The sequence below is a fragment of the Humulus lupulus genome, chromosome 7, assembly GCF_963169125.1.
Source record: "Humulus lupulus chromosome 7, drHumLupu1.1, whole genome shotgun sequence".
Lineage (NCBI taxonomy): Eukaryota > Viridiplantae > Streptophyta > Magnoliopsida > Rosales > Cannabaceae > Humulus > Humulus lupulus.
In genome coordinates, this window is record NC_084799.1 from 190,192,370 (window position 1) to 190,203,268 (window position 10,899).

The following is a 10,899-nucleotide window of genomic DNA, read 5'->3' on the forward strand; positions in this document are numbered from 1 at the left end:
AAAAATTAGTTTAAAAATAGAATAAATATACTTTTAGATGATTTTTCTAGTGAGAAAATATTATTATTGGGTTACATAATTTTTAGAGATTGAAAAGACTCAATTTGAACAAAAAAAATTATAGTTTTGATTTTATTAGAATTGAAGGTATATTAAGTGTAAAATTTTATAAATATAATTAAAACTTAAAATAGGTATTTTAGTTCTATTCACGATGTACTTACTGTTTAGTCTCAATTATCATAATTTTCTTTAAAAAAAAAATGTAAAAATTTCCTTTTTAAAAAAAATATAATTTCAAAAGCAAAAGTACATAAATACCCCTTCTTCCAACCCGTTAATCAAACTAACTTTTTTTTTTTTTTAAAATGGTATTAAATTACATTATAATAAAAATGAAAAAAAAAAGAAGAATAATAATAATACATCACATTAATTCATTTTCGGCGATTCTCACCCCACTCACTCGCTCAACGTGTCCTACTTGTTCTATTAGATCTGCATTTTCTGGGAAAAATCCAAACAATGGAGTCTCTGATCTCTCAATTTTGTCTTCTCTCGGACCATGCTCTCCAGGACAAGAACTTCGACCCTTCCACCATCGAAGACCTGATGAAACTGTTCGAGGTGGAAGCGTACAAATCGTGGGCGGCCTTGGAGCTGGAAAGCCAGCAGGAAGCGGAGGAGGCGGAGATGGCGTTGGAAGAAGCGGAGGAGCAGCTCGAATCGGCGATGGAGGCGGCCATGAACGAGTTCAGAAGATTCGAGGAAGAAATGGAGCGGATGGCGGAGGAGGAGCTCCACAGCTTGGAGAGCAAAGCCGAAGGAGCTCGAAGGATGGGGACGTTGATGGAGAAAGCCGCCACCATCGCTTCCAAGAGGTATATGGAGGCGGCTCTCAACGCAGCCACGGCTTCCATGAAATCGGCTTGGAAGGGAATTTCTTCCAACAAAGTTCATCCTTCTTGATCTACTCGACCTGATCTAAGATCATCTCTATCTCTATCTCTTTCTCTGTGTTGTACGTTATTATTATTATTTTGGTTGGTTTACTGATTAAAACAAAAAATCAAGAAATTATTCAAGTATAATTTCTCGATTAATATTATTAATCAAAACTTTTGTGATTAATGTGTTGAGAAAAATGGATTTTCATTTCATAATTTGACAAGCTATTTGACTGAGAAAAGTCCACTTTTGCTGCTATAATTTAAAACTTGCAAAACTGGATTTGAAATGAATCTTTTTACAAATATAAGAATGCTACTACTAATATGACAATACTATTTTTAAATATGATAATTAATTAATGTAAAGAATATAAAAGAAAAATAAGGTCTCTTTATTCGCCCACTGGCAAAATGTTTTGGTAAATTCCTCAAATACTCCCAAATCAATACACACAAGTTTTAAAATATGATATTTTAACATGAATTCAAACAAAACAAAATATTAATTGTTAAGAAAAGAGGTTAAGTCACTTCTGGTACGCTTATTTTATGTATTTCTTATCTTTAATTAGTGATAAGGACTAAAAAGTTGCAAGTTTAACTTGGGAAAATAGTAAAGTATCTCTCTGTGTTCGATCTGAAAATAAAAATGTGGATATAGACTCGAGATTATAATAGAATCAATAGACTTATATGCAGCATCAAGTTTATATGGTTCTATTTTAAAACCAATTAGTTATATGTAAAGTAACTCAAGTTCTTACAAAAGGTTTAATATTCTCAAACATATTCCATATGGACATTATACTTTAATAATATTAATTGTTGATTAGTAAATAATTAATAAATTATAAGTTTTATTCATATGGTTTAAATAATTAGAAATTCATCTCATGAGTATGCACCACACCTGCTTGAGGTAACATCACCAATGTCGAACACTGTATATTTTTAAAAATAGAAACAAAACTTTGTATTAATTTTACTAGAATACAATACAAAATAATAGGTTCATGTTTGCACCATACAAGTACAAAACATGAAAGCCTACTAATAAAACAAAATATAATTAAAATGGACAAATAAACAAATATAATACATTGAAACATCACATGAAACTATACCTCTAACTAAATCTAAAAAAGAGACTTCCTCAAAACCTAACATTCCAAGTCAAAGTTGCCACCTAAAATTTCTTTGAAGAGTAAAGACTCTTCTGTGCCTCTCAAGCCACACAGTCCAGAATATTGCCAATATTGCTGTTTTATGCAACTGTTGCCCAAAATATTAACAGGTCAAGTGTGAGACTTACATCATATTGAAATCCACTCACTAACACATGCCATGATATTTGGTATTTTTAAACAAAAATACTAAACTAGGAATGGGGAAAAGCTATCAGAGAATTTACCCGGTATGTAATGTGACTGCATGTGCATGTGTACCATTCAACGCTGCAAGGTTATCTGTAGCCAATAAAACTCCTCTCAGTATTGCATGTACAAACTTCGTTGTATAAATGCAGCTGTGGATACATACAAACCTTCTGAATATTTGGCAACTCAGGAGTCATACTCATCAGAGAAGTTGCCGTCACTATCTTGCTCGAGTATTTGATATTCTTCATCACTTATATCTGCATTTTGTACTTTATCCCCTCCTCCTTTATTGGATGGAAAACTACCAAACAATTCCTGTAAATGGGTCCTCGAGATGCTTGCCATATTCAGATCTAAACAATGTATAGGAAACCAGAAGATGTGTCTTGGATCTTTTAAAAAAAATTCTGACCAGTAGCACTACTTTCAAAAGAAACTGTTTCTAGACCATTTTGGTAAAGTGCTATCAGAGTTTCTTTGTACAATAATATTAGGAAGCTGATCACCAGCATACCGCTCATGAATTTTCAGAAAACAATCCTAGTTAATAAAAGTTTATGAATTCCTAAGATGATATCAACATTTACCTTTCTAGTAATGTTAAATAATGGCAAAAGGATACATGATTGAGATTGTAAAGAAATTTCATCATCAACCTACAAAGAAAATATAATATAATCAACAGAAGCAGTAATTTACTAATTGTTACATGCACTAAAAGACAATCTAAGACAACACCAAAACATCTGTTTCAACATAACATAAAAGACTTGTATTTATTAAATACCTCCTCATCATTTTCAACCTCAACCTGAATCTCCTCATCCTCATCCTCATCCTCATCATCCTCAACCTCAACCTCAATGTTATTGGGTTCCTCTTGCATAACATCTACATCATTGTACACTGAAAGTATCACTCAAAATGAATATTTGATAGCAAATAATGTGATTTTTGCATGACAACAAAAATAATGTCTTTCCCCAGATAAGAGCACTGAAGAATGCCAGTACAAAGAGCCAATTAGGGGATATAGTGAAGCAACAGCCATCATATCCTATTGATAATTAATCCATCTAAATACTTACAATAGCAAAAAGCTTAATAGAAATGAATTATCTGTCTGCTTGTAAACAAACATATATTATCATGCAAGTGAAAACTTATTATTTATTGATAGCTATAAATCATTTAACCAGGAATTGTAACCTCATTTAGGGAAAAAAATAAAGAACTGAAGCAAGTAGTTTTCCAACCTGCATCCACTTGTTGGTGCTCTTTTTCAAGAAGCATTACATTGTCTTTATTGCGCCTCCTCTTTGACTTTTCAAAGCTTTCGGTAGCAGCTTTAAGTAAATGCTCAACACCAACACCAGATTTAGGATATATAGATAGGAACCTTACTGTAATGCGATGTCTCAAGCTATCAAGCACTGCATGTGAAAACCATCCACTTCCATACTGCAATTACATAGAACAAGAAAAAAATGCATGATAAAACACACAGATTGAACTCTCAACAAAAGCACACTATTTATAATAGGTTATCCCAGACCATCTTAGACAGAAAATAATTCCTAGAATGAAGAAAAACATCTAGCAATAGAAAGGTGCTATTGCAACTCAAGAGTAAAGCTGTATCAGGAGTCCTGGATGCAGTGGGGAGGATTCTTCTCATGCATTCTTACATTGCTCCTTCACTAGAAGAATTTGGGCTTGGTTTCTGAATGAATTTTAGATTCATTGGAGCATGCCAAAGAATTGTTAAGAGTTTATCATTCAAGGTGTATCAGGAGTCAGAAGCAAAAAAGCATTATGGAGAGCAGGAAGAGCGGCTGTGTGGTGGGCAATTTGGCTGGAAAGGAATAATAAATTGTTAGAGGGGGTTGATAATAGCACAGAAGAGACTTGGGACAGAGTGAGACATTGGGTAGCCATTTGGCTCTTCAAGGAGAAAGAATTTAAGAATGTGCCTTTCTCTTATTTATGCAGAGAATGGCAATGTTTTGTGTAAATGATCCTTTTCTTAAGTTCTTAGTTCTGTGTTCTAGGAACTTTATATCCTTCTGTTTTCTGTTTTGTTTGTTATATACCTCTTGTATCATTTATCATATTATTAATACAAGTTCTAATGTTTTCTTTTTAAAAAAAAAAACAAAATACTTGACAGTAAGCTGCTTCAGATGCAGCGTTCAACTGTTGCGTGGTTATATATAATTACATATGAAAGACATAGCTTAGTTGTTTACAAAATCCCTCAAGACCAAGATATATATGAAGAAACACTTCAAAAGTTGGGTTGACATTCATGCAAATTACCAGCTTATCACTCGCTTAATGATATTACATGTTACAATACATAGAACCCATATGATAGTCCACTTGATTCTTTTAATATAGATCTAATATGTCAAGTCAAGTAGACTACTAATTAAGTTTTTCTTTTCATTTAATTTAAATAACAATGATTAAAACAAACATTTATAAAGTAAATATATAATTTGATTTATTTCTTTTAAGTTTAAATAGCCAATTTCGTGTCAAACAAGTCAACTAAATGACTTAGGCTCAAGTCATGTAGTGTCTAATCCAAAACTTTATGTGTTCAATAATCAAGGTGCAAGATTTAAAGATTAGACTGTAATATATTTCAGAACAAAGTAGCCTGAAGCTATACAAGATACAAAGAGTGAAATTTCTAGTTCATTTTTTTTTTCAATCAAAATTTTGAATTTTGATGAGGAATGAGAAACTAACTGTGCAAGTTGTCTGACTCGGAGGCTTTCTTATCTCTTGTTGAATGTAGTCATCTTCAAGTTCAAATAGTTGCAAAGATGTTTGGCACTTGAATGGAAAAGCTCGAAATGCACATATATCCTCCCATCTCTGCATTGCGCTGTTTAAGGAAGGAGCAAATATATATATATATATATATATATAAATATAAGTTAGCACAAGTAAAATAAAATGCAAGTCTGATATTAAATAATAATAAAAAAATATCCATGTAAAAAAAAAAGTTAAAGGACTATTTTATAAACACTTGGATATTTCTGTAACCTTCTTAATTGTTTACATGGGTACATTTGGAAACTTACTGGTTTGCAGTGTTAGCATCACAATAACTTCGAATAGATAAATGTACTCGAAAATCAATTCTTTGATATCTGTTAAAGCGAAATAGTAGGGATCATTATTTCTATCATAAATAATAAACAAGTGATGAGGCTCATAAGAAAAATCATTCCGTCAAACTATGGCACTTAAAAAGATTAGAAGTGCATCTTTAAATCCAAAATTGTATCTCTCCCTTCTGCAAAGTTAGATGAAATATTTAGGCAAAAATCTTACATGCGAGATTCAGGATCTTTTCGAGGATCATATCCTCTTCTAATCCAGAACCTTTGAAATGGTCCGCTTGAGAAGTAGTAGGCAACTCTAGAAAGAAGCCTGCAAAAAACATAATAAGTTAAGCCCCTGCTGAACTCTGAACCATTAGTTCTTTTTACTAGTCTTCCAGCTGAACTCTTTAAAAAACAAATACAACAAGAATCATATCTTTTACATGAGTTATAAAGGTTCCAGCAGAATGCTATACCTTCTGAGCATATTATCCACAAAATTAAAGCCCTTGTCAAGTAACCGTTCATTCAGTGCACGCTTTATCCATATCGGTCGCTCATCAAACAAATTCGATACAGCCATCTGTGACTCCCACGGAGTTGAGCCCTGAGGCATGTAGTCCTCCCAATTTATGCTCTTAGGTATCTGTAGGAATGCTTAAGTATAACAGAAAGAACACAGATTTTGGCTCATATTCAGTCTAACTTCCTATGTACAGAACGACTTGTATAGAAAATATATCCACATCACAGAAATAGATTTCACTCTTAAATAAGAAGACAGCTAGATAAAACACGTGACAGAAGAATTACTTGCCATTTAAACGTGAAATACATGAATATTTTGGGAAGGACTTGCCTGTCAAGAGATATTCATGTTGTATCATGACATTACTCTATAGCCTAAATTTGTGCATCATAATTGAATAATGATTCAATTGGGCCATACATGCAATAAGTACAAACATGGAAATAATGTAAACTGAATAATTAGGATATCATTGATGTTGAAATCAATTCCAAGGACAGGCTCCATGTCTACCTGCTAGACAAAATGAAGAAAGCGTCAATTTACTGTTATACTAAATTCTAAGATCTTAAATGATGCAATATGGTTTACTGAATCGATTTCAAATATTCAGGGGTGTATACATTATCAGGAGTGCTACTCAATCAAAACAGAATGATAATTCAATATAATGAAAACAAAGATTAACAAATATTAATGAGAGCAATATACATTAACCAGGAAAGTTCAGTGAGCTTATTATTTATCATTAATGAGACAATGTGCATCAAGTAATTTGGTTTGCAATAGACATTACCTCACAATCAGGCTGAACAACTTCCTCTTGATTCTTTTTTGGACTCAGTACAACTGAAGGTCTTAACCTGATAAATTATAATGTTCCGAAAAATATTACTTCATTATTAAAATAACAGCAGAACTAAGTCATGCCTCTAAGTTAAATAGGTACTCTAATATACATCTTTCCACAAACACATATTACATGTATTAAATCAAACATTTCAAGTATGGAGCAACTTTGACAAAAAATTAACAGAATATAGAAAAACATTATATAGAAACTAAAAGCTAAACAATTAAAATTGCATTGGCTATCTCTAGACCATCAAACACAGCTTGGACAATGTAAATTAAAGTCAAAGTATAGGATCTTGCTCCATACCCATTTAAGACTAATTAAAGTTCTAAATGTTCATTTTTCACAAACCTCACTAGACTCAAAAAGCTTCACATAGGTGTAGCTCAGTCTTAACTTCCCCATTTTGAAAAATATGAACATTATGTTAGGAACCCAAGAGTCAGCAAATAGACATTAATAAGGTAGTGGGGATTGTGGGTTATATTTTGTAATAAAGAATAATAAAGGGATAAGTGGTTTTGGGAAGTGTAAGAGCCCATATTGAGGTATATTTAAATAGGGTTGTGGAGATGGGGAGGGCATCCATTGTATGAATCTGAGATTAGGAGCAGTATCTTTTTGGGGAGAGTGGTGGTCTCTCGAATACCACTGGGTTTAATAGCAATACTATGCTATTTATGTGTCCATGGTTCTTGTAATGTTCTATGTGTTGTGTGTGAATCTATTTGGGACCTAACACATTATTTTCAACTTGAAAAGGCTTTTTCAGGAAGTTTCATATCTTTTCTTGTATCACTTCACTAAAATAGGCATCTTTCAAGCAAATATAAGATAAATGAGATTAAGGAAGATATTCATTCTAAATCAACAGAATACTAGAGAATCTTACACTAAATTCTCAGGAATATCTTTTGGTGCAAAGAGTGGAGGCACTATTGTCATCACATCCTCCTCATCAACACCGAGAAGGTCACCCTTTTCTAAAAAAAACATATAACAAAAACAATTTAAAACTACATTTATAATTTAGAATTCACTTCCAAGCATTGAAGAAGAGAAACATAAAGACTTCACCATTGTGAGGCTCCACTTCTATCCATTTTCTCTTCTTCCTTCGAGCAACATCTGCATGCACTGCAACCACATGCTGGTAATCTGCCATTCCTTCATAAACATACAGAAAAGAAAAGAATTCAAAATCAGCTCAAAAGTTGTAGAATAATATATATATATATATATATATATATATCAAATGATAAAACAAGGAGAGTATATATTGTTGAAATTAAGATCAGTCTCACCATCAAAGTAATAAGCCTCAGGGACACGAGCAACAATAACAGCAGAAATGTCTGTTTGATCAGCTTCAGGTGCTTGAACTTGAGCTTCTTCAGTAGAAGCAACTGATCTACTTTTAGGTTCACCAGTTTGTGTTCTATCATCCAAAGTATTTCCACCCCGCAACCCTACATTATCAGAAACTACACTAGTTTGTCCATTGGTGGACTTGCTTTTAGATATTCTGAGCAACAGATTGTTACAAGGGCGAAAGTCCCCAAATGCAGGATGTGAATATGGGTCCTCGGGCCGAAAATGGAGCTCCAACCTATTTGACTGAAGATTCCTAACCTGTGAATAGTCTCAAGTTAGGAAAAAAATCTATATAGAAAATAATAGGAAAGAAAAAAAAAAATGGTTCTAAAATATAATTGAGACCAAATTTCTAGATAATAGAAGATAAGACAACTACCCTATTTTGACTAGAAACAGAGGAAATCATCATAGAATAAAAACATGGTTCTCAACAGTTTCTCACTATTCTCCTCAACATAATTATTGTGCTACTTGTGAAGACACAAGAAAAGAATCCTTAGTTCTCTTTTCTTTCATTTCCAAAACCTTGTCCTGTATAACTCTCATTTCAAATTCTTATAACCTTTTCATTCCTTTACAAAGCATTTTTCTTTATAATTATTTTCATTAAAAATTAGTAAACAGACTTAATTTCTTACATTGATTTATTGTACAGTGAAAAATTAAACTCAATCACATCAGTACAGATAAATTGACCTAATATTAGTCAAAAACCAACACAAAAACAGTAATCAATATAATAATACCGTCTGAATCCCTTGAACACCCCCAAGGGTTTCAACTGCACGAGACATGGAGGAAGGATATCCAGGGTAGTGCACTGCAAACACTTCAGTACTTGGAAGAGACCCCGACACTGTGCCATCTTTGATGGTGCCCATTATGACACTTCCTAAGTTTTCTAGTTTAATAATGTCATTTAGATAACGTTTGTAAGCAGGTTAAGATAAATCAAATTGTGTTAAGAAGCTGATAATAAAAGAATTAAATACCCTTTAGGTGTTGGCCTCAAAACTTGTTTTCTTGCTAAATACAACTTCCTACTTGTCAGAGGAAATCAATCAAACAGATGGTGTGCATGCCTATTATTTGTGTGCAAAATCAGAAGATATAAAAGTGAGCCAAAAGAATGTTAATATTATACATTATATGTGTGTGTTAGCGCGCGCGCGCGCGCGTGTGAATTTGAATTATATATAGAGAAAGACAGACATAAAATCTCAAGTGTTCACTTACCTTACCTAAGCCATTTTTGTGAGTGAATTTGAAGTGGAACTGGAAGTTTAGAAATCTCAGAGTGAGGGCGGGAGGTGGCTCTTCTTGTTATTAATATACGCTAGAAACCATATCTGGATCGGACACAAGAAGCGGGCGACGAGGCTGTTGGGCGGGACGAAAGACTACGGCTCCGGTGATGGTGATGGTGGGCGTGAAGTGCAGTGCCGGGAAGAAATAAGAGAAATATTTGTCTGGCGGGAGGAAGTATTCTATTTATATGTAAGGCTTCGGCTGATGTTCGATTTTAAAGAAAACAGAACCGGTCAGGCTCCACGGTGACCTTTAATATCAACGCAGTTGTATTTCATTTGTCAGCTTTATCCGGCTCTAAGAAGTTGTGTTTATTGATTGTGTATATTATATTGTCCAGTTAACTGTTTGTTCAGTGTGTTTTAACCAATGATTTTTTAGACCATGTTTTAATAAAGTGGTTCAAATTTCCGTTTAAATTCGATTTTGGTCAATGTTTTATAAGCTAAAATTCCAAATAATTTACCCGTTGACTGATTTTTTAGCTAACTAATGCAGAGTCAAATAATTAATTAGAGAGTTTTTAATTAGATAATAAATACAACATAAATAAGTCAAAAACCTAGTAATAATAAGCAATAAATAATAGAGAACACCAGGATTTATTGAGTTTCAACCCCAAAGATTAGTAATGACCTACCTCTTCTTAAATTTATATTAATCTTGAAGGTTTACACAAGATCATAAGGGATTACAAGTGAATTTCTATGTGTAAAAGACAATACAATATGACAGAATAGTTGTTTGAGTACCAAGCCAAACTGCTCGATATTTTCTTGGTGCTAGCTAGTAGGCTATTTTTCTGAACTCCCTCCACTATGGTGGAAAGTTTGTATTTATACTGTCTCCCTCGTCCAAGGGTTGCGTCTGAGCATAACTGATGGGGAAATATCTCTTTCTTCTCGCAGGTAGTTTCTGTCTTATTCTTTAGGAGTCTTGGCCAAGTTTTTAGGGCTGTTAGGCACTCTTTGCTGGTGGTTGGGTGATTCCAACATACTGTTAACAGTGAGCGTAACTGCTTTCAGCCGACCAGGTTTATCTGTCTGTCGTACCGACCGGCCACTCCCCTAGCAAGCGTACCGAACAGTGACTGTTATTCATTTGTCAAGTGTACTCCGACCAGCTGGGCCTAGGGGTGCACACGAGTCGGATTTTCGGGTTTTGGGTTCGGGTTTTGCGGGTTTCGGGTTGAGAAAAATGGTATCGAAACCGATCTGAAATTTTCGGGTTCGGGTTCGAGTTGGCTGGGCCATTTGTGATTTTGGGCCGAAAAGCCCAAATTTGCAAAAATGCCATTTTTTTTTTCAAAAATACCATCTTTTTCCAAAAATATGGTTGTTTATTTGCTAAAAAAAACATTGTGAGTTATAATAGTGCA

General features: G+C 33.6%; 2 protein-coding genes across 8 annotated transcripts; one reads left to right on the forward strand and one right to left on the reverse strand.

The window, feature by feature from the left end:
* The first annotated feature begins 346 nt into the window (after nucleotides 1-346).
* LOC133788970 (uncharacterized) lies at nucleotides 347-1,131 on the forward strand. Its single transcript, XM_062226669.1, has one exon. It carries the CDS (start codon nucleotides 526-528, stop codon nucleotides 967-969), a length of 444 nt encoding a protein of 147 aa, XP_062082653.1. The 5' UTR covers nucleotides 347-525; the 3' UTR covers nucleotides 970-1,131.
* Nucleotides 1,132-1,639: 508 nt separating this feature from the next.
* LOC133788969 (uncharacterized) lies at nucleotides 1,640-9,832 on the reverse strand. 7 transcript variants are annotated; one of them, XM_062226666.1, is made up of 18 exons: nucleotides 9,450-9,832; nucleotides 9,206-9,295; nucleotides 8,960-9,114; nucleotides 8,141-8,468; nucleotides 7,914-8,003; nucleotides 7,729-7,819; nucleotides 6,777-6,843; nucleotides 6,450-6,496; nucleotides 5,928-6,098; nucleotides 5,681-5,779; nucleotides 5,428-5,496; nucleotides 5,087-5,225; nucleotides 3,586-3,790; nucleotides 3,117-3,235; nucleotides 2,952-2,985; nucleotides 2,494-2,682; nucleotides 2,362-2,416; nucleotides 1,640-1,891 (listed from the first exon to the last, which is right to left on the reverse strand). In XM_062226666.1, the coding sequence occupies exons 3-16, from the start codon at nucleotides 9,092-9,094 to the stop codon at nucleotides 2,513-2,515; spliced, it is 1,764 nt and encodes a 587-aa protein (XP_062082650.1). In that variant the 5' UTR covers nucleotides 9,095-9,114; nucleotides 9,206-9,295; nucleotides 9,450-9,832; the 3' UTR covers nucleotides 1,640-1,891; nucleotides 2,362-2,416; nucleotides 2,494-2,512. The 7 variants fall into 7 exon arrangements, with proteins under 7 accessions (XP_062082650.1, XP_062082647.1, XP_062082645.1 ...); XM_062226663.1 differs by lacking the exon at nucleotides 1,640-1,891 and adding an exon at nucleotides 1,899-2,222 and having other exon boundaries at nucleotides 9,455-9,832; XM_062226661.1 differs by lacking the exon at nucleotides 1,640-1,891 and adding an exon at nucleotides 1,899-2,222.
* Between the last annotated feature and the right edge of the window lie 1,067 nt (nucleotides 9,833-10,899).